The sequence below is a fragment of the Psittacula echo genome, assembly GCF_963264785.1.
Source record: "Psittacula echo genome assembly, chromosome: 8".
Lineage (NCBI taxonomy): Eukaryota > Metazoa > Chordata > Aves > Psittaciformes > Psittacidae > Psittacula > Psittacula echo.
The window spans coordinates 10,518,839-10,541,655 of NC_137744.1; the positions used below are offsets into that span (position 1 = coordinate 10,518,839).

Genomic DNA, 22,817 nt, shown 5'->3' on the forward strand with positions numbered 1-22,817 from the left:
TACACGAAGTGAGCAGCTCCCGGGGTGGATGCAGTGGGTTTGGAGATGCTTCTCCGATGCTGTACACAGGAGGTTGCTTTTTCTTTTCTCTGTACTGGTGACGTTCGCTTCTGTGGCTGGTTTCTGGATACCATGCTTTAAAATAGAGATGTAGACAAATGGGCAAAAGGCCGGGCCAGAGCAGCACTAATTGTCAGAGCTTTAGAAAACATGACCTCTGAGGAGAGGTTGAAGAAATCAGGTGCATTTAATCTAGTATTGGTGGAGGTAGGAGAGGGATGTCATGGTTTCTCAGTACATAAAAGCTGTTGTTAAGGAAGGATGATTGATCTATTCTTTCGCTGTCACTGGGGGGAAATGATGAGATAAAACTGCATTTACACTGCAGAGAAGTTTCAGTTTGGATATTTAGAAAAATCTTTCAGTGCAGTGACATGCAGGATGAGCTTGTCCAGCGGAGCTGTGTAATTCTGACACTGGTGATTCAAAGGAATCTCTGGTCTGCTTCAGTGGAAGATATGGGCTATATAGCCTCCCAAGATCCCTGTTGGTGCATTTGCTCCTGTAGTTTAAGCTAAAGGGTAGGTTTGAGGCTGATGCCTGTCCCTTAGCAACCGCAAGCCTCAGTTCTGCCAACATTGCCAAGTTCACGTGGTCAGAAATGCATCAACCAGGCTCCTCAAAGCATTGGCTGTAGTTCACAAAACTGGTGTGGCTTCTGTAGATGATGAAGTAATCTCTGTTTGTCTGCCCTGGTTTTGAGTCTCTTTTGGCTGTATCTCTATTGCAGTTGGGGATCTGATGGCAGAGAAACCCAAGCTTGCTCTAGTCTAACATTCTGGGGTAGGAGTGGAGAAGAGGGGAGCTTGGACCTCAGTACAGGGCAGTTGCCCAAGTAAGAGCACACTGTCTGGAGACCTGTTACACTGAATTTTATGCTATGCCTTTGCTGCTTCCTGCAGCTGCGGTACCAGGCTGACATCTGGAAGAGATGTCTTGATCCAGGCTGCCACGACCTCTGGTTGCAGTGCAGGCAGACACAGGGTGAAAACAACCTTTCCTCTGCAGTCGTGCCATAGGAATGACTTCTACCGTAGCAACATGACTCTAGGTTCTGGGGCTTTTAAGCATTATAAAATGTGAAAGTAATAACTGGTTGCTGGGAAAATATTGCAGATTAGTACAACTTGTTCTCTACCTTGACTGTTTTTATATATGACAAGTATCATTTGCAAAAAAAAAAAAAGACAGGGTTTATTATAACTCTTTTGTCTGCTTCCCTTCCAGCTTCCCAAGTACATTTTTCACAGGCATCAAACTAATTTCGGGACAAAATGTTGGTAATTCCTCCAGTGGCAGTGTGAAAATGGGATGTGCGAGTGTGCCATTCCTGGGTGAATGTGGCAGAATTTCTCACACTCCCTCACTCGTGATCTTGCCTACAAATCTTTCCTAGGCATAAGCTTTTTCTTTGAGGGGAGAAGGAATAAGTCTTCGCACCCACTTGGCAAGGCACAGATAAAAACATGGACCTTTAATATTAGGTTTTCCTCTTTTGCCTTGTCTCGGATGCACGAATGCAGAGTCCTGCCTTTTTGGATAAATTCACAGATGACATTATCCCATATTTAAATACCCTACTTTTGTATTCCTCTTGCCTGAAGCTATTGTTGTTGGCAGAATAGATGTCCTTTGTTTATTTTGTGTACTACTTACAGCCTGAACATTGGGCACTGACAGGTCTAGTTTATTGTAGGGCTGCAGTAGAGGTGGGACATGCTTTTTGTGTTGGCTGTGTGCATGCTCTAGTGTCCCTGTCCTGAGGAGACTTCAAGCCAGTCTTCACAACAGGAATGGAGAGGGTGAAATGGCTTCCCTATGGTCAAGCTAAGAGTAGGTCCAGTAAAGGCTGGACTTTGCATACCTTCATCTTGGGAGTGTTTGCATGACAGTCACACACTTCTGCCTGTGGGTTGATGGGCACACACACCAGGCTTGAAAGTAGGCAGCAGAGCCTCCCACTTGCTGTGATGGATGGGGTTGTGCTCAGAGTAGCCAAGAGGAACATTGCTGACTGTGCATGGGAGCAGGGTGCAGCTGAGCCCAGGGTGATGGGGAGCAGTGTAGCTGATCTCCACTCCAGTGTTCGCCTTGGAGCTGGGAGTCAGGAGGTCTGGGTCTTATCCATGGCTCTGACACTGAGTCACTGCATGACCTCCGGCATTCAGATACCATGGTGATGAACACAGCACAAATGTCTAGACAGATAGATTAGATTGGATAGACTCGGTATTTGACAAATATTTGTATATCACCACTGTCAGTGCTCCCCTGCTATAGCCACCCAACCTGCTGGTTTCATTGGGTCTCCTACACAACAGCAGGGGGAAGACCCACTTTTTGCACTGAGGAAGGAGGGGACATGTAGCCACAGTGACAGAGGTACCAGTGGTGACAAACTGAAAGTAAAGCAAGCAGTAGGGCAACTGCTGGAGGAAACAACACGGAATGGCAGAAAGACTCCAGAGTTATGGGCTGGCTTCACCCCAGCTCTGCTGTAGCCCTGCGCATGGCCCCATCTTTCCTCCTGTAACCAATTAGTCTGTAAGATCCTCAGGCAAGTGGTGACTTCCTTCTCCTGCCATGGCTTCTATCACAAGGCCCAAGTTTCAGGAAAAAAGGACAACCTACCAAAGTAATACTTCCTTAAAAGCTTTCCTGTGGCACTGAGCCTCTGGCACAAGGGAGGATGCAGGAGAATCGGCTTTCCCTGAAGTGACTCTTGGTAATTTTCCCACCTGGTTCCCTTGTGAAAGATGAATGTAGCGTACACCAAAGATGTGGCTGGGACTGTGCCTGTGTAGGGATTCTCAGAGGCTCTTCAAGGTGTCCTGAGCACCCCCACCAGTGAGCCAGGGGTGCTGGGGAAGAGCACTACTTCTTTAAGGACATTTGCATAGCAGGGCCTAATTACAGTTGTTGATTCTGATGTTTTCAGTGTTGTTCATATTCCATTAAAGGATAATGCAGCTTAATTTGCAGCAGAGGGTCATGGTTAACAGTGCACCCAATCACAAGACAGCCCTAATGACACTACTTCCCTACTTCTGGTAACACATAATTAAAAAATCACTTCATTTCCAGTTGTGTGGTTCTCCCCTCTCCCCCAATCTCCTAATTACTTTCTAAGCCATTTCATGATTATCTGTAAATATTTCAACACTTGTATCTACTAATGAGTCCATGAAAGAGTTAATACCTTGAGTGGCATGACTGTTCGCCATTCCCTTTCTAGTGCTGCATTGCAAGGAGTCATTTTCCACCTTGCACATGTGAGAGGAGGGGCTTTGCCTGCAGTGGGATTGCGTTTGTTCTCTCATAGTGGGGATTACAGGAAAGGGGTAGTACTCAGAAACCTCACCTCAAGTTAGAGGAGGGGTTTTGTAGTGAATGTGTATCTCTGCAAATCGTTTTACATGGCTTCAACCTCATTGAAAGGAGTGTCCTGTTGGCTGGCTGTGGGAGCTGCCTGTTAAAGGGGCTTAGGTAGAACTGGGCGTGAGGCTGGATCTAGCTGGGATGCTCACACATCTGGAAGAGTTGTCTGAAATGTCTGTGTTGGGGTTTAAACCCAGCCACGCAGCTCGCTCTCTCACTCGCCCCCCTTCCTCCCCTCCGCTCCCAGGGGGATGGGGAGGAGAATCGAAAGAATGTAACTCCCACGGGCTGAGATAAGAGCAGTCCAGTAACTAAGGTATAACACAAATCACTGCTGCTACCACCAATAATAGTAATGATAAGGGAAATAACAAGGGAAGAGAATACAACCGCTCACCACCTGCCGACCGATACCCAGCCCGACCGAGCAATGATCTCACCCTTCTGGGTATCTGCCCCAGTTTATATAGTGGGCATGACGTGCTGTGGTATGGAATACCTCTTTGGCTAGTTTGGGTCAGGTGTCCTGTCCCTGCTTCCTCCCGGCTTCCCCTCCTCCCTGGCAGAGCATGAGACTCACAAAGTCCTTGGTCAGACTAAACATTACTGAGCAGCAACTAAAACCATCGGTGTTATCAGCGCTGTTCCCAGGCTGAAAGTCAAAAACACAGCACTGCACCAGCTACTAAGAAGGAGAAAAATGACTGCTACTGCTGAACCCAGGACAGTCTGATTTCTGCCTTGAGTCTAATACAGGTAACACAGCTCTTGCCCTGAGAGAGCAATAGTTTTGGCCGTGGCTGCCCTTGTGTGGTGCTCCTTCACAAGCTCATCTCGCATGTCACAGTCAGTGGCACTTACTGCAGCATGAGGTTGGCTTGGTCACTGGGTAAGGGAAGACCTGAATTTCCCAACAAACCTGTGTTTAGATGTCTACCTGTGGCTGCAGGCAAGAGGATTCGGAGTGACATGTGCCCTGATGCCTGTTGTTGAAATAGGGAATCTGTTCTCTAATCCAAGTGCAGGTCTGCTCTGAAAAGCTGCTATACTAATGCTGCTTTCTCACTTCATAGATCTGCTTCCTGTATTTGTCTGGTATCTTGGGTATTAAAATCCACTTGGGGTTTTCAGACTGAGCACTCAGAGCTGACAGAGTGATGGAGGAGTGAGCTCAAGTATCTTTCCAGCCAGTGTGTTGCATGGGCTTGATTGCTATGTTCTTTGTATGGTCAATCAGTAACACCTTATGCAAGCCCACTGGGAGCCTACTGATGGTCTCTGAAGGCATTATTTGGAATAACCAGAGATAATTGTATAACTAGGGGGTAATTAACTTCCAGGAATTGAAGAATCAAGCCTTGGCTGCACTGCTTCTAAGGGTGAGCCTGTAAAGCCTGGAATTAGAGAAATGTGTTCAAATGATTAGGAAAGAGTACATGTGACTAGGAAATTTTGATAATTGGGGAATGTGAGGCTGTTTAAAACCACATCCATGCATTTCTAGGCAATTCTTTAATAGCAGATAAGGGAGGAAGGCTTGAATATGGTCCTAACACAATCCCTTTATGTTTCAGGTAACCCTGTCACAGTGGGAATGAGCATCCATATCTCAAGCATTGACCAGATCTCTGAAGTCAACATGGTAAGTTTGGGAACAAAAAAAGAGCCTAATGAACTGTTCTTCCCTTTTCTGTTTGCGATATGCTTCCAAGACAATGGCTCCTTCGAGCCACCTCAGAATTGAGGGTGCATTCTGAAAAGCAGGGTAGTCACACCCCTGCTTCCTTCACCTCCTACTACAGATCTTTCCTGCAGCTGGGAAGGTGTTGGAGGAGGAGTGACACTTCTCTGGTACTGAAGAAGTGGTTTTTTTCTTTTGCTCTAGACACAGAATTTTGAGGGGTGATGGGAGCTCTGGTTTAAGACAGAATTCTTCCTCACTAAAGCATCAGGGATTCAAGGATGATTTCTCCAAGTATGATGAAAAAGACAATCAAACACTCAACTGGGCTCTAGAAATCATATTTTTCTCCCAAATTTCTTAGCAGGCTTGTTTCAGTCTGAGCTTTGCTCCTTTCTCTCCCTGAGTGGCCTGTGTTACTGACATTGCCTCTCAGTTGTCCCTCATAGCCTCAGCCCAGCCTCAGGCTGAAACAACCCTGAACTCACTGAAACAACACTTTGCAAGACAGGACTGGCGTGTGGGACCTTTGTGGTACACACCTATCCCTGCTGCTGGTACTTGTGATGTGGTTGGACATGCTGGAAGACTGTAGTTCACTTCCTAATGTGGAGTAAATTCCAGTAGGGTCAGTCAATGTCTATACCAGCACAATGAAGTATCCTTGTGAACATGTGGATGGAGGAACTCTGCTGGCATCTCTGGAGTTAGTGGCATCTTATCCAGAGTATATTCACATCCCTTATACTTCTGTGCTGATTGCACAGCCATCTTGCAGAGCCGTTAATGCTTATGCCTTAAAAGAGTAGATGAGAATTGTACTTTTCAGTTGATATGGAGGCAGTGGTGGCTTTACAGTCAGCCTGTGCCTGCCCAGTTGGGAAACAGTTGGTGGCTTTTCATGTTTACTGGTGATCATTTGGCATTTCCTTGGAGATCTGTACTGGAAAGGGAGACATTTAATGGAGCTCTGGTTTTGGGTGGCATTGGTGGGCTGGAGTTTTTCATACTGCTCAAATAGCAACGGTTTGTGGTGATGTTTTAAACTTACATTGGTCAAGGTTTGGTACACATCCAAGCCTGTGTTATCTGTATCTCAGAAGCCCTAGCACCTAGCAGAGGACATAGATTGCACTGATCATTACCTAATCTTGCCTTCTCCCTTCCTACCCAGAGGCTTTTCCTCCAATCCCCTTTCCAAGAGGCTGAGTGGAGTGGAAGGCTGGTGAGGATCTCCTGGCAGCAACTGTCCTGTTCTTCAGTTCCTTACCCATTCAGGAGAATCCTAGGGTAGTTTAGAGCTCTTGCTGTTCAAGTCAATTAAAACCTTGGTCTCCCAGTGCTCCTGTCCTATTTAGCTGTTTCTGGACTCTCCTGCCCTGTTTCCCTGGCCCACCAGCTATTCTGCTGTTGCATGGTGGGGAGGAGGGGAGGAGAGACAATCTGAACAAGTCATTTTTGTTTCCAAACTGCTTGAAAATCCTGGATGCAAATGACTCAGGGTGAAGGGCCAACCATAAACATCCACGTTCTCATGAAACAGTTTCTTCTGCAGGCTCTTTGCTAGCATCCCACCATTACCATAATTATCTGCATGGTATGTTACTCCTTGGTCTAGTAACAGTGACACTGGACAGTATGTACAGTCAGAAATTCAAGTACAGACCTATGTCCCCATTGCATTGGTTAGTTGTGTTTGAGGTTAGGCTCAACTTAGAAGAGCCAGATGGCTTAACCTAGTTCCATCTATCTTGCCTGTCAGGCCAAAGCTCAACTTTGAGTCATCTCCTCCCCCAGTCTCAACTTGGACCTGAATCTTCCTATGTGATGAACCAGCTGTCACCCTCCTTGCAGAATGAACAACTTGGGGTCTGAACCTGTAGCTTAAGACCCCAGCTTGCACAAACATAAAAGAGTGAGGGATTTAGTTCTCACCTTACCTGTACCACCTGCACTGATCATCTTCTCTAGACCTGAGAAGATAGCTGAGCACTGCAGAAGCAGGATTAGGATGAATCTCCTGCTGGAGATGTGTCTGTGGACTACAGAGGCTGATGAAGTGCTTTGTCATACCTGTTGTGAAGATCTGTGGCCAGGCCTTAGCAACGCTTTCCAACCCTTGCCATGGGAATGCGATGCTCTCCTCTCTCCAGTAAACAACTGCTTCCTTCTGCCTGAGAATGGCTGGAGCAAATGTGTATGCATGGGGCTGGGCAGAAACAGCAGCAATAATGTCTCTGTGGGATGCATGGGAGAGCAGGTTTCCTGGCATGGACCTTTATCCACATGCTGCTCTGGATCTTGCAGAATTCGGGCAGCCCTATTTATGAACATTATGTGTCTTAATGGTTGTGGCATGGCTGCAATCAGGCTGGGCACCAGGCACTGTTCATGCCGTGCTCTGTTGATACTGGAAAGGCATGTCACTTCTGGGCTTCTCATTATCCCTCCTGATTCTCTGTTTTACTTAACAAGCATAACCTGCCATGCTTCTTACATATATTAGGGCGAGGAGGGAATGGGGAACAAAGTGGCTGTATGTGAGAACTTACACAAGATCAAGGTCTATAAGCACCATGGAGAGGTGGCTTCAAAAAGGGGTTAAAAAATCAGAATCATCTTAAAGAACAAACATTTAGGGAGCAGAAGAATTCTCATGTGGTATAAGTTTCCTGAAGAGATTTTCTGGGAATCATTCTCCTATGTGACAGATGCTCCAGGGAAAGGGCTGTGCCTTACCCCTGCTCTGGACATGGATACTGGCAAGAAAAACAAAGCATTTTTTGGCATCCTGTGTGATTGGGAAAAGGACTGTGCAAGGAATAAATTAAAGGCACACAAGTGAAGCTGTGTTGTCATGGCAACCAAATAGCTTCTATTGTTCCACAAGGAGTGTTGTTACTTACTGCCCCTTGTAGGATAATTAATTAATCCTCAGACATCCTTTTGGGAACAATGGCCCTGGTGCTGGGGCTGGGCAGGCTGAGGAGAGCCCCCAGCTCTCCTGTGTCTTGCCCTGGGACTTGCAATGCCTGCTGGCTGTGTGATGGCAAGGAACAAGTGCTGTCATTGATTAGCTGTTTCATGATTCCAGAGTTTGTTTTCCACACAAGTCCAGCTGGATGTGGAGGAATACAGCTCCACTCATGATCTAAGGAACACTTCTTGCCTTCACTCCCATAGGAACTGTATTCCCAAAGTGATGATATAGTGACATTTCAATCCTGGAGGATACAGGACTCTCTACAAAGGCAACACAGTTAAATCTTTATGCTGAAAGTTCCCAGACACTCTGATGTACAGAATGCTTTCCATCTGCCTGCACATGCTGTGTGTTTCCTAGTGCCACATCATACAAATTTGATGCACCTCTATCTCCTTGAGGTCGTGCCCAGATATTCCTCAGAAGATGGAGTCATGAGAGAGTGCAGGATGTACTTAGGTACAGTACTGACTTTGGAATGGTCTCCCAGTGATGAGGGAACAAAAATACTACTAAAAAAAATGGCACCTTGTTCATCATAGCTGCTGCCTGTGTGTGGTCAGCCGTATGTTCAAGCTCACCTGCTCGAGTAATACTTTATTACTGCGTACTCCCCTTAGCCCTGCTAAGCAACGCTGAGCTGCAGCCTCAGTTCTTGTCAGTGATTAGAAGGATTATTTGCAGAGCCAAGATCAGTGACACCAATTGAAATGCCTGGGAAAAGATGCCAAGGGCCAGGCCAAATAGGTATTGGGGAGGGCATGTTTGACTGACAGACCCTCTGGGAAGTGCTGATCCATGAAGATGAAAAGTCTAGCCGGGAGTCTTTTCATATCCTGTACAGATTTGCAAGTTGGGGATTTAAAGGCAGTCTGCAAAGAGGAATATCTTCATAATAATGTTCAGTAGCTCAGAAGATCTCGTAGAATGGAAGGATGGTATATCCTAGCTCTCCTTAAAGAAAATGGGCTGGATGAGTTATCTGCTGAATGCCATTTTGCTACAGATAGTTGATCGCAGTAAGCATGGAACACATGCAGGTATTTATAGATGCTCATTGGTGTAGTGGTACTCGGACAGTGCTATGTTCAGACCTCTTAGTATGGTACCCAAGTTACTGGGGAGCCTATTAGTACTTCTGACCCAGGAGAATGAAGAGCACTGGCAGTGTGGACCTCAAGACACCCTGCAGCTGAAGCAGCAGGCAGGTGTCTGTCCTTGTGGTACATGGTCTGAGTATTGCCCAAAGTCACTATTACCTTAGTGGTCTGCTTCAATCAACCTGCTTTGGTGGATCCCATTCTAACGATATCTAGTACTAATGGCTTCAGAAGGAGCTGAAAGCTTTTCCCCAGTCCTATCTGTCCTTTCAGCACACAGCTGAGGACTAGCCTGTTCAGGGTATATTGTACTTGCTCTGTGGTGGGACGAGAGGCTAATACTTCCAACAGCAGCCTTTCCTCTCTCTAGGTAATCTCTGGGGACATACTTTTCTAGTACCTGACAGTACAGATTCAAGCGTTGATGAACTATTTCAATAAGAAGAACAACAGAATTTCTGTATGCATTTGAAATACGAGATGGTTCCCCTTCATAATGCTTCAATTTTCGTGCCCCATGATCTGTGCAGTTTAAACCTGCTCTCTCCCGCATATCTGCACACCGTAGACAGCTTGGAGCATCCAGCCATGTAGCTGTGATTTCCTTGTGCCTCCTATAATTTATTCATCCCAAGATGCTCTCCTACATCTGCAATAACATCGTTTCAGTTTGTATAGCACTAGCTTTAAAGTTTTATAAACCTGGTGACAAGTTGAAAAGTTACAAAAGGATTGTTGTAGAGGGATAGCACAAGAAACAAGGCTTCCAAATAGAAATGTTTGCAGGAATATACGCATTAAAGGAACGATGCCTGTGGGATTGGCAATACGTTTTACAGTGTAGATATGTTAGAGGTTGGTGCAGGATGCTTGGCAGAGTTGGCCTTGATGCTTCATGGCTTCCTGCTTCCTACTCATGTATGACCTGTTGCCATGCTACTGTCTTGTCAGAGCAACTGCACTTGCGCTGGCGCAATGTCTGTTATTTCCCAACTTCCCAAAGCTTGATTGAAATATAAACTGGCTTGTTTGGAAAAGAAGTTTTCTCCGTTGAAGAGAGATGTAAAGCACATCCCAAGACAGCGATGAGCAGCAAGGGTTTCAAATTGGCTTTTATCTCAAAAGAAAGTGGATCAGGTTGTGTGTAAGAGTGATCTTGACCAGGACAGTTATGCCATCATCAATGGGGCATCACTTTTCTCACTACATCAAATTTTCCTTCTGTTAATTAGGCATGCTTGAGATAGCCTTTGTGGTGGAATCTGTCCTGATCAGGCTTTGGAGTTCTGTTTTCACTGAAATATGAATAAGCACCAAGTAGTTGAATTTCAGTTCCAGTGTAACTCATGCACAGTAATATGTGCGCTTGACTGCTGTATGCTGGGCATATTTGATGAAAGAAGGCAGTGCGAATGGCCAGGCTCCATGAGAGGCTTTCTTTGGTACCAAACACGGCAACCTCTTAGGCTCTATATTCTCCTTTTCAGAGCTCTTTGCCTTTGGACCTTTTCAGGAAAAGAGAAGGGAAAGGCAGAAGAATATATATCCATGTGAATTGCTGATCTGGAGGCATGATGTCCAATCTATTCTCAAACTGTTCTGACAATCAAATTGTGTATGCAAAATGCTGGTTTCCTTGGGGCTGATGCAGCTTTGGCAGTAGCCTGTGAGGACTCTCAGCATACCCTCTGTATGCTTGCAATAATGGATATAAACAACTCTGCTGCACTATGCCCCTGAAAAGGATTTTCCATTGGTATAGATGTTTGGAGCTTTAAAAACCAAGATTTTTTAAGAAGAAGCTTCTGCTATTGTACTGTATCTATACTACCATATATATTTTTTCAAATATATTAGCATTTTTCTTATTCTTAACTAAGAGTGTTCTGTTTTGTTGTCATCCCTTTTCAGTGGAGAAATGACATACAGATATTTCCCAGTCGGTCTATTCTATGTCCCTGGGTATACAAAGGTTTTTAAAAAGCAAAGGTTAAAGCATTTAAATCCTACAGTCAGAGGTTTCTGGAGTTATATGCTATGAGATACGAGTATGACATGACACTCTAGTGCTGTAAATGTTTCCATGTAGCCTAGGGTATCTCCAGCCCGGTAATACTTTGGTATCTACACTGAGCCTGTGCATATATTACATCTTGGTATTTAAGGCTGAATATTGAAGACTGCCAAAATTTGGTGAAACTAAGAGGCAGTTTTGATGCTGAGCTGTAATGGAACTTCAGGGACTGTAGTCCTGTTGGGTTGCTGTAGGTTTCTGGGATGGTAGTGTGGCAGGTAGCAAAGGATGCTGTGGAGTCTTAGTGCTGGAGAAGAGCCAGATCCTATAGTGTGGCATGGTAAGACTGGTAAGCTCTAACTTAGGGTGAGATATCCCCAGGCTCTGTGCTGACGTGGACAGGTAGGGGTTATGTGCTTTTTTCATATGCTAGGGCCTTCTGTGAGCTGTGATGTAAACTAAGGTATTGCAAACATGCAGCTGAGATAGAAGGTTTCTTCAGAGCTGGCAAGTGTCTGCACCTTCCTCTGCCAATGACTGTTTCAGTACAACTTAGGTCTTGCGGATGTTGTCACTTCAAGTCCTGGTGTGCAGGGCTGCAATGCATTGGATGGCAGTTTGCTTGGGAAATCAAACATTGACAGTTCTGTACATGTACATGAAGAGGAGAGTTACCAGGAGATGCAGAGGGCAGTCCCACACAATGGTTGTGTGCAGTGTCCTGTGCACGCTGTTATCAGTTACTTATAGGCACCTCAGTGACCTTCTCATGTCTCTCTTTCTCCAGCAATAGGAAGTAGCTTGTGCATAAACATACAACCACTTGGCTAGCTGAAGGAAATCAACAGCATCTTGATGCTTTCCCTCTGCTAACAAAAGATAGTTTTAGCAGGGTGAAGAGTAACCTCCAAACCTCTCTAGACATAGCAGCTTTGAGCTGGTCTCTTTTGCAGACTGCCTGCTCTGTGGCTCACCTAGGTATATGGGAAGAGTAGAAATTGACTGAGCTTCTAGAAACATCTTTGCAACAAAGCAGATATCAGGAACCCATTTTATCTGCCATTTCCAAATTTAAGGTTTCTTTGTCTACCCTTGCACTGGTGACATCCTGCTACTGCTAAGGCTCTGATACAGTCTAAAAAGACAAGAATCGGGTGTGGGTATCTGCTCACCTTATTGTGCTTTTCTTTGACAGAAATCCCACAGATTACGCTGAAGGATCCCTTTAACTAAGGTAGCGCATGAGGACAAGTAAAGCATCAGCCCTCAGGGGTGCTCTGCAGTGTGATGGTAGAGGGGTGTGGATGCTTAAGTTTAAACAACCAGTGGTCCCCTTTCTGCCCCAAAGACAAGAACGGTCTTTCCATAAGAGGGTAGGGCTCCTGCACAGAATAGTTAAGAATAAAACAAACCTGTGAAAAGGCCTGAAGTGCTCTCCATTCATTGGTTCTGAAATTGGTTGCAAACAGATGAGATTGTCCTGGCTTAAAAAGGAGAAAATAGGTCAGTGTGACTCATGTGTCAATATTTACTGCATTTATAGCAACTTGAAGAAGGGAAAAATCTTATCTGTCTTCCATAATATTTCACAGATTATCCCATTCCCATGACAAAATTCTCCCTATGCCCTTGGTCCTGGTGTTGCTTGGCTGCACAGAACAGCCCAGTAAATTCACTACATCTTTGAGCCAAGTTGCTAAGTAACAACTCAAAGATCACTGTAGAGTTTCTTCAAATGTTGTGGCCAGCTGAAAGCTAGGATCTGCACAAAGGAACAGGAATTCCTTCTGAGATACAGGTCTCAAGGACTTGGTGCATGTGTAGCCTGGTAAAGCAGCAGTCCTGCCAGGTCCTTGCCACTGTACTGTCTGGAGATGTCCTCATGTGGGAGGGGACACCTCTATCCCTTCCCATATAAAGGGGTCTCCTGTGCTTGTGCTGAAGGGCTCTGATGCTTTGAACATTAATTATGTCCTTGAATGAATGTCCTTGCAGGCTGAATTGAATGATTTTGCCATGTACATAGACCATTAGACGGTGAACTGTGGAAACCTAGCTGAAAAAAGCTCTCTGTTGAAGAAAGACTGTGAACTGCTGGACTAGAGAATGTCTCTCTGCCCCTGAGGCTTTCTGTTCTAAAATTCCTAGGAATTTTGCAGCATTCACATGATATTTTAATGGGAGAATTTCCAGAAATCTCTTTGTCTGCATAACTGGAAAGTCTTGGTTATGGGAAAGCTGTTGGGTAGACTGACTGGTGCTTAGCCTAGACCTTGGTGTTTGCAACACAAATAAAAAGTATCACAGTATCACAGTATCACAATATGCTAGAGATTGGAGGGGACCTCAAAAGATCATCCAGTCCAATCCCCCTGCCAGAGCAGGAACACCTAGATAAGGTTACACAGGAATGTGTCCAGGCGGGTTTTGAATGTCTCCAGAGAAGGAGACTCCACAACCCCCCTGGGCAGCCTGTTCCAAAGTGGTGGCAATGCTTGTTCCAAATGATTCCCCTGTGTATCTATCCATGATGCTGTTATCCCTAAGAAGCAGCTTTTGAAGTCCTCCAGTATCACCAGTTCAAGCCTCAGGAGGACTGAGTCAACCCTGCTCCAGTGCTGAGAAGCGGAGTTCACACGTTTTGCTCACTAGGCAATTTCCCAAACGAGAGCATCTCTGTGCTCTCGCTGAAGAGGCTAAGTTCGTTCTGCATTTCACTGGGTGACTCCACCCCACAGCAGGAAAGAAGTCTTGTTGGAAAGGATGAGAGTCCATGGCTATACAGTTTGCAGCATGCTTTCAGCTGAACAGTGCTATGTATTGCAGTGCTCCATCTGTTCCTGTATCAGCCAAGTTATCTTTAGATCTGAACTTGTCACTGTTGTATGGTGGTGGTATGAACTGCTTCAGCTTGCATCCTGGCATTCCTGTAGTAGTTAGAATTGCTACTGCAGCAAACTTTGCCCAGGATAAAAATGTCATCTTTTCTTTTCCTGCTTAAGTTTTATTCAGGTTTTTACACAGGCAGAACTCCCACAACCTTTATATATATTTTATATATATATATATATATTAAAAAGCTGCCAGTATTTGCGAGCAATGTTTCAAACTGCCACCTGTTTCAATAGCAATACTGCAGCATTGGAGAGAATTACTGCAGAAGGTTGAAGTATCTTCCCACAAGTGAAACCTTCATGTGGTTTGACTGAAAACCAAATTAGATGCTGAGAATCTGACCTTCTGACATCTTGTCACATACACATTTAGAGCATCTAGAAGTAGAGAGTGTATGTGCGCAAGAGTGCCAGTATCTCAATATAGAACCTAAATCCAAATACAAGAGTGTGCATGTGGTGTTGCTATTTGAATATGTAAATAAATGGGGCTATATATAGCTCTATATGTTATGTACATGTTAAGTGAAGGTGGCAGATATGACAGCTGAATAGCTTTGCTGTTTCTGAACGCTGGTAGAGGCTCCCTGCATGCTCCCTACCTCTCTCATGCTTGCTCTTACCCCTCTCAGCCTTTCTTCCATCACATTTTTCAGGCCTATGGAGAAGACTGTGTGTGGGGACAGGAGCTGTTAATATTCTGAGTCTGTGCTGAGTTGCTAGGCTACAGAGAAAAATGAACATTCAAGGAAAAGGGATGGTAAAAGGAAGAGGATCTGCTGAGCTGTTTGGAGATCCAGAAAGGTCCTTCAGTCAGACAGAAAGGATCTTTTAGGGCAAGGAAAGTGTCCATGCATGCGGGGTGAAATGTGGGTGATTTCTGCTGCCTGACACACGTAGACTCTCAGGTCAGCTTCAGCCAGAAAAATGGCAGAGGAAGGAGTAAAAGGGAAAATGCACTGGCCTCTTCTATGTCACCGCTTGCAAGGTATCCACAACTCGCCTTCCAGTGTCTGTGCCAGGGTGCAGTGGGTCACCAGGTTGGAATATTCCCTCTTTGCCCCTCTTCACAGGGTGTGCTGAGCTCCCATCTGAGGCTATAGTGAAGGGAGAAGCAAACCCAAAACACTCACTGCTCACAGGTTGGACCTCATCTCCTTTTTCCACTGCAGCAAACTGCTATCACAGTATCTCCTTTAACTTCAGAGTGACTGCAGAGGAAGGCAGCCATTGGCTTGTATTTCTCTGTCCATCCCCTTTGCTGCTGCACTCCTAGGTCATGAATACACTGTTATCCATAAAGAGTTTGCAGCTAAGGTTCAAGGGGACTTGAGGTTTTACAATATACAATCTCCTGGCCAAGCCTAGTTTTCCTGAGTCTTAGTCTAGTTCCTGAACACAAAGCCTCTTCGTTTTCAACTGTCCCCCCATGAATGAGTGTCAGCTATTTAGCTGTACAGGCTGTGAACCATCAGACCTACCTTGTGTCTACTCTTCTTGGAAGGATGGTTTTGCCCTATGCTCCTGTTCCTTTCCGCCGGATTTCTGTACCCTCTCAGTATTACTGGCTGTATCAGAACCCTCAGAAAAATCAAATAGTGCTTTTGGGTATTTTTATTATCTGGATACTTTATTTACCAAGCTCGCATGGGCTCCCTGCCAATAACTTTCAGCCAGCTCTGCAAATAGAGCTCCTTGGCTCCAGGACTGTTGGTCCTGGTACTGCAGAGAGCACTCACTCAGCATGGACAGAGACTGCAGCTTGTTCTCTGCCATCCAGTTGGCTGTGAAGTCAAAATCTGCTTTCTGGTGGACCTCCACAGCCTGCTGAAATCTCCTTTTTGCTTCATGCATCCTGTAATAACCTTGACTTGTTCAGCAGAATCAAGAGTGTTTCATACAGCTGCCTTTTGAATGCTATTGTCAGTTAACTACAGTGCACCCATCCATCAGGTTTATGAACCTGCAGTAAAGACTCGGGTTGCTAAAGTGGGGGAATGATAATATCGGCCATATTGTGTTCACTGCTGCTGGTGTCATCCTGGATTGGTTCCTTTTGCTTTATCCTGACTTAACCAAGGGCAGACTAACCCAAGGATGGAGGCAGAGGTAGATTGAGGGACCACAGATACGGCTGTGCAGAATATTCCTATATAGAAGCAGTCACCCCAGATCTACAATTGGGTCTCTGCAGGCAGGAGTCTTAGGGTTTTCAAGTGCCATAGGTTGCATTCCGTTTACTTGGGCTTGTTGAAGAGTAGGCCTTGTTTTTCAAAGTACGGGGCTGTTATTCTTTACCCTTTGGAGAACACCCTTGACCTAACTGTTCTATTGCCAGAAATAGATTTTACTCTTCTGCATTTCACCATCTTATCTGCTTATGCCCAGTTGTCCTTCCTACATCATCCAACTTTGCTTTCTACAGGAAATAAACTCATTCTAACTGTTTGGTCAAGCCAGTCTGTGTCAGCCTAGTTGAGGTGATCTGCTCAGGACACGTTAGTTGTCTTACATCATTTAAAGGATTTGTTAGACTCTGGCTACCTCCTGGGCAATGACGTCTTTGTGACAGTTTTCAGAACCTGGAATGTCAAGCTTTCCTTCTCCAAGTTAAAAGTGTCTTTAAATTACTGCGTGTCTTGATAGTTGTTGCAGACCGCCTCATGGTTTCAGTGCTTAGAGCTGTGTATACAGCATTTTATTCACCATATATAGTAGTATCGCTTCATTCATAACATGATTCTTTACTCTACAGCCCCAAAACTGCATTGGTGGTCTTGACTGCTGTAGGGAATTACAAGCTTTATTTACTTAGTTTTTTTTTTTTCCCCAGGGAGAAAAAATAATTTCTCTTCATTACACACTTAGCACTTGCCCAGAGATGTGGGGATCCCAAACTGCTGCATGAAGGCAAGTTAGGATCAGTGTCTTATTTTTACACATAAGAGAAAATGAGGCATAGGTGAAAGTGCCCAAAGTCTTCTACAGGATTAGCATTGAGATGAAATTGATACCCAGAGGTGTTTTCAAGAGTTCCTAGTTCCAGTGGGCTACTAAGCTGCTTTGATTCCACATTCTTCCAGCCTTTTTTCCCCATAATCTCTACTAATCAGTGTCTGTGTGGAGTACTGCAGAACCTCTCCTGCTTCGGGCAGAGTCTGACTTGATTGGTGTCCAGTAAAGCTCTTGGCAAGGTGAAGGGGGTGTTTCATTTAAATATGAGAGATACAGAGGAATGAAAAGTTCTGGGAACGTTTTGGAGAAATTACATTTTTCTGTTTCCAGGTTGCTCCTGCTAGAAAGCCTATTGAGTTTTAATCTCTTGAAGTGAGCATCTCAGCAAGCAAGAAGTAAGAAAATCACCACCAGGTGAAAGTTCTCTGATGATACATGCAGAGGCCATGAAGCCCCTTTGGAAAGCTTTAAGGAGCATCACTGGTCTTCTAGCATCACCTTTCCCTTGACATGATCCAGTTTTCTTCCCCCATCCTTCTGAGGGCTTTAGCAACTGATGTCTTCACTAGTCACTGTTCGAATGTCTCACTCAAATTTAATTTACCCTATTAGGCTAGTTGTTGCATGTTTAATTAAATGCAAAGTGATTATTAAAAACATTTTTTAGCTTTAATGGCTGTATATTAGATATGCCAATATGCGTATGCAGGAGGACACTTGCGACATGCTGTAAGGCAGTAAGGGTGTCGCTGGGAAAGCACAAAAAGATGGGTTGAGAGAGGGGAAAAGAGGTGGGATGCAGGCATCAGCTCTGTCCTGTGACTTCTGAGTGTGCAGAAGGCAGCTGTGTAGCATCCTAGGTTAGTGCGGGCAAACAGTGAAAGGTAAAGATGGTCTTTCTGAAGAAATTACTCAGCTGGGGTTTTGCTGCCTGAACTTCCCCTTTTTTAAGTGAGCATCTTGCCTGTTTTTAGCTCTCCTGGTATTACAATGAGTCCTTAGCAGTTCTCAGCCCATCTAGGACAAGAGGATAGTGTAAGCACTATTCGTTTTGACTTTCTGTCTGAAAACTGGTCATATTCATGCACCACCTTTTAATGAATTTAATGTATAACCTTACTTTTCTAGCCTTACTTGGCTGTCTGGACAAAGCATGGCTTTCTGTGCTGGTTTGGCATGGGAAGTAATTTCTTAAGTTATAGTGATGTTTGGAGTGGAAACTAGCTAGTGATGCAGAAATTGGAAGGTCAAACAATCCTGCTTTGGGGGTAGAATGGGCACTGAGTTTTGCTCAGCTTACAGGTTTATGGACAACCTAGGGAGGAGACTAGTCCAGCAGAAATGGTATGTGGTAGCTCACAGATTTTATGTCTTAAGAATAGAAACTGCCTGGCATTGTTTTCTAAGAGCTTGCTGAGGAAGATGTCAGGCTGCAGGTGGTGATTTTGGTATTGCTGCCTGTAACACTGAACAAGGTTGCTGTGTTGTGTGTGCTTATAGAGCAGGTGATATTCATCCCTGTGCCCATCAGGGTACAGGCTTTCTCCTCCTGACCTCTGCTTCCACTGTCACTGGGGCTGTTAAGCAGATGACACGTGCTGCTGCCTCCTGCTCAGATAAGGCATTGATATATAGGCTGTGAAGTCTGAAAGTCTTGTCATGGGCAGATAATGCCCTTTTGGCTTAGGACCCATCTAGGTATGTCCTCTATCACACCTGCAGGATCAGTGCCAACCCAGATGTTGCAGGGCTAAGGCATGGCAGGAGAGAAATAGGGCAACATAGTGATGCTTTGCTTGCACGCCCTCAGTTGTTGAGAATATAGCTGATACCTGTCCCAGTTTCTGGACATGCATTCAGCAATTAAACACATGCAAATTAATACAAAAGTAGATCAGATTAGTGAAGGGAGCATCTCCATGTAAAGTACTTCTCAGGTCCTAAAGGAAATGAGTTCAAGAGCACAAAAACCTGTGGCACAGGAGGGCATAGAGTGATCCTAGAAGCTAACTTTTCCTGTCACCTTACGTTACTGGCAGAGAGATTGCAGGTGGAAGATGCTCTTCCTGATGCCCAAGTCAGTGCTGACATCTGGTTATTCAAAAATAGGGGAGGTTGAAAGAGATTGTGGCTTGTGTGAAGCACAGGGGGAAAGGCAGTATCTAAAACAGTTGTCACTTTATGTATAACAGTTATGCAGAACATCAGACTTGTAAACTGGGCACTGGCTTGCACCAAAAGAGAAATTAAAAGCAGTATTTTGGCAGAATACTCTCCCCACGAAAAGTACAAAAAGTACTTCTGCCTCCTGCCCTTAGCAATGGTAAGAGTCTGAACACACTTTGTGCTGTCTTAGAGCTGGAAAGACTGCCATCAGGTATTTACTTATATCAGATTTATTGGTACTTGTTAAAGTCTGGGACCCATTGATTCATCTGCATGGAAATGGACAATCCCTTATGAGGGCAAAGTATTTTTTTGAAGTGAGCTTGCTAAGGAAGAGATGTGGCCCTCTTGCTCTGTCCTTCATGTATTCTCCTGTACATTTCACACTGCTCCAATTCTTGGCCACTGATTGCAGACACATCCTGTCTCCTCCCCTTGAATATAATTCCTCTTATTTCCCTACCATCTCCTTAAAATGAAACATACTTGAGGACTACTTTGTCCTTTAATTTCTTTCTCAAGAATGACGGGAACAGAAGATGGTGTTTAATCATCAAAGAAGTTGAAGCCAGAAAACTGTTCATTAGTCTCTGGCAGTGGCAGCTTGGTTTTTACCAAGTCAGATGTTCCATTTTTCTCCTCCTTTCTGGAGCATCTTGGCTTTCCTAATGTTCTTTTTTGATCTTGGACAAGGAGACCATATGTCATTTGCTTATATGGGGAAGGACTTCCATTTGGTCACCTCTCCAAAAGAAGGTGTTTTATCAAAGTCAGGGTGGAAGAGAAATAGGGAGGAAAAAGTCAAGTGGTGCAGCTAACGCTAGAGGCAAGTTGCAAAACCTCCTTTATCTCTCAAGCCCAAAGTAATGCAGCAGCAGAAAAGCAGTGTGTGCCCTCCCCTGCAGAAGAGTTATTGCTTCCAGTACCTTACAAGTGCTTGCTGAAACACAACCTCCACTGACAGCCTGAAACAGTCAACTTCACTTTCAAAGCCTCCAAAAGGCATCCAAGTCATTTGCCACCCACAAAATGGACTAGGCACAGGCAACACCCAGGTTGCCAGAAATACTGTATTTTGAGCAAAGATCTGACCCTTTCACATACATTATTCCTTCCATTTCTAATCCTGACTTCTGAATCTAGTGTAGCCCCAATGAGCATGCACACTTCTGCCTCCAGACAAGTTTAGTAATAGGGACTCTATAGGTCACAGCACAAATGATCTGAGCCAACCTGCCAATGATCTGCATCTCCTAGGAGATGTGCTGAGCGTTTATGAAACAGCCTGCCCGAGGGGATGCTCCTGGTGGCTTTCTGTTGGGAGATGGAGCCCCTGCCTTGCAGCAGGAGGTTCTGCTTCCTTAGGCTGTTCCTTCCTGTTAGTCGCTTCCTTTTATGACTTTGACTGTATTTTCCACATTAATGCTTAGACCTCCCAAAATACTGTTATGTTCCCGCCTTCCTGCTTTTGTTCAGCAAATTCCACAGGCCTTGTGGGAGTTATTTTCATTACTTTGCCTTGCACAATGTCCATTGCAGGATGTCAGACACTGTCATCATACGGCTCTGTCCTGTGTTTAACCCATTCAGCAGTTCTCCCCCAGTGACAAGCTAAACTGTGGAACTCACTTTCCATAGTCACAAGATTGCAGATACCAAAGGCTCAATATTCTGAGAGATAAAACAAGCTCTCAGAAGAGAAACTGAGTAGCTTCAATTCAGGAGCTGCCAGCTCTAGCTCAGGAGATCCTTAAGCTTCAAGTAGCTGGAGAACTAAGGATCACAACAGAGATCCTCTTTTGCTTATATTCCTCCCTGCTATTCTATTCACTGTCCCTGAAGACAGGCTACAAATGTAGAAAGACTTTTTGGTCTGACACTGTACCATTGTGTCTCCAAATGACTGCAAGCATGCTTGTAAGAAAACCACTTGGGATATATACCGTGTTTGTTCTGCATGCTGACATAAAACTGTGCAGAAGGGTAGGTCTTTCTGAAGGAGGTGGGGTCCTTAATTTTGGACCCCTTCTTCCATTGTGGTGAGCAGAAAGGGACATATGATGCTATCCTGAAAATGGGCCAACTTATCTCCCTTCTTGCTGTGCCTCAGCTGCTGTTGTTCCCTTAGACTTATCTCTCCTGTCCTCTGAGAAACTGGGGAATCCCTGTGCATGCTTCAGTGAATTTGTCACCTCTGGGGTCCTGCAGGAAATACCTTCCTTCATCCATGCCCTCTTGTGTCAACGTTTCAGCCTTTCACTGTTCAGTTCTCCTACATCATCTTTGGTTTGGGGTCTCTGCTGAGTTTCAGAAAAGGCTGTGATTATCAGTCTCCTCCTCTTGGCTGGAGATGGATGCTAGCAGCCCTGTCCTCAGTACCTGGTGGGAAACACTGTCATTTCAGCACGTGAGGCCACCAGCTAAGTTCCTCTTCCTTCCCTGGGGCTTTTGTGTGCCTCTAAGTGACCTGTGCTCCCTCCTTATGTGGAGGCACCTCTACAGCATGAGCTTCCGTTGGCTTCATGTATTGCTCTCACCTCTGTTTGTGTGCATCATACAGCAAGAAGGCGGAGAGAGAAAGAGCAAAGCCTTTGGAAAACCTGGGCACAGGGGAGGCAAATGAGGTGGGACTGACAGCTCGCAAGGAGCTGCTCGGCAAAGCAGGCTGAATGGAGGCGTGAGAAGTGGGATCCCATGGGGATGGCCATGCTGAGCAGCTTTCAAGCAGCATCAGGTACTATCTTGGCTGTGTGAGGAACTGGAGGGGAGCTGTAGAGTGGTCTCACACATAACAGGGACATGGGATCTGCCTTGCAGGGCAGGGAGGGCAGCACAGCAGTGCTGTGGTAAGTGAAAGGGCTGGAAACAGCGCTGGAGCTCTGCAGCTTGTGAGCTACTGGGTACCAGACTTCTGGGACAAACCAAGGGCTAGTGGAGATGGAGGGGAGAGGAACAGCTTTTTTTGAAGCACGCAAGCTCTTAGCATAAGGGGCATGTGTTCTGTAAGTCAGTGAGGCTCGGCACAGCTCATCTGGGTCTCAAAACAGGCTTTCCCCTTGCCAGTGCTGTTGCCTACAGCATTTCAGCTTCCCGCAGTGGGATGCTGGTCAGGGTATGTACAGGCTGGCACTGCCAGTTAAGCTACAGTAACAAAACCTAGCCAGAGAATGTCTGCAGTTATCTTTGGAAAGCTTGCTTTTCCTGGGGGTGGAAAATGGAGGACCAGGTAGAAGATAGAAGCACAGAACTTCTGCTCCTGTCCACCCTTCAGAAGCCCCTTTTCCCTTGCTCCAGTCTTTGTCTTTCAGAAACGGAAATCCTAGTTCACACTGAACAATCCCCAAAGGTTAATGCAGTGTAATGTTGCACAGAGCTTCTGATGACGAGCCGTATCTCCCTTCTTCCAGGCTTGCCTCTGCTTCTGTAGTAGCCACCAGATGAAGCAGGAGTAGCTGGGGTAGCCTGGAACATGCATGCTCCCTCCAGTGTGGGTCCTGATGCAGTAGGTGTACCTACCAGGGAGCTCTCTGCTAAGCTCTCCCATCCTTGCCGCAGCAGTAACTGGCCTTGGCCACACTCTGGCCCT

The 22,817-nt window shown here is 45.3% G+C and overlaps 1 protein-coding gene across 2 annotated transcripts in view; it reads left to right on the top strand.

The window, feature by feature from the left end:
* LOC308224829 (gamma-aminobutyric acid receptor subunit beta-4) overlaps nt 1-22,817 on the top strand; it is a 71,533-nt gene that overhangs the window by 22,874 nt on the left and 25,842 nt on the right. For both annotated transcript variants that reach the window (XM_080625099.1, XM_080625100.1), the window contains exon 3: nt 5,013-5,080. In XM_080625099.1, coding sequence (XP_080481225.1) covers nt 5,013-5,080 — 68 coding nt within the window. The remainder of the gene's footprint in view (nt 1-5,012; nt 5,081-22,817) is intronic.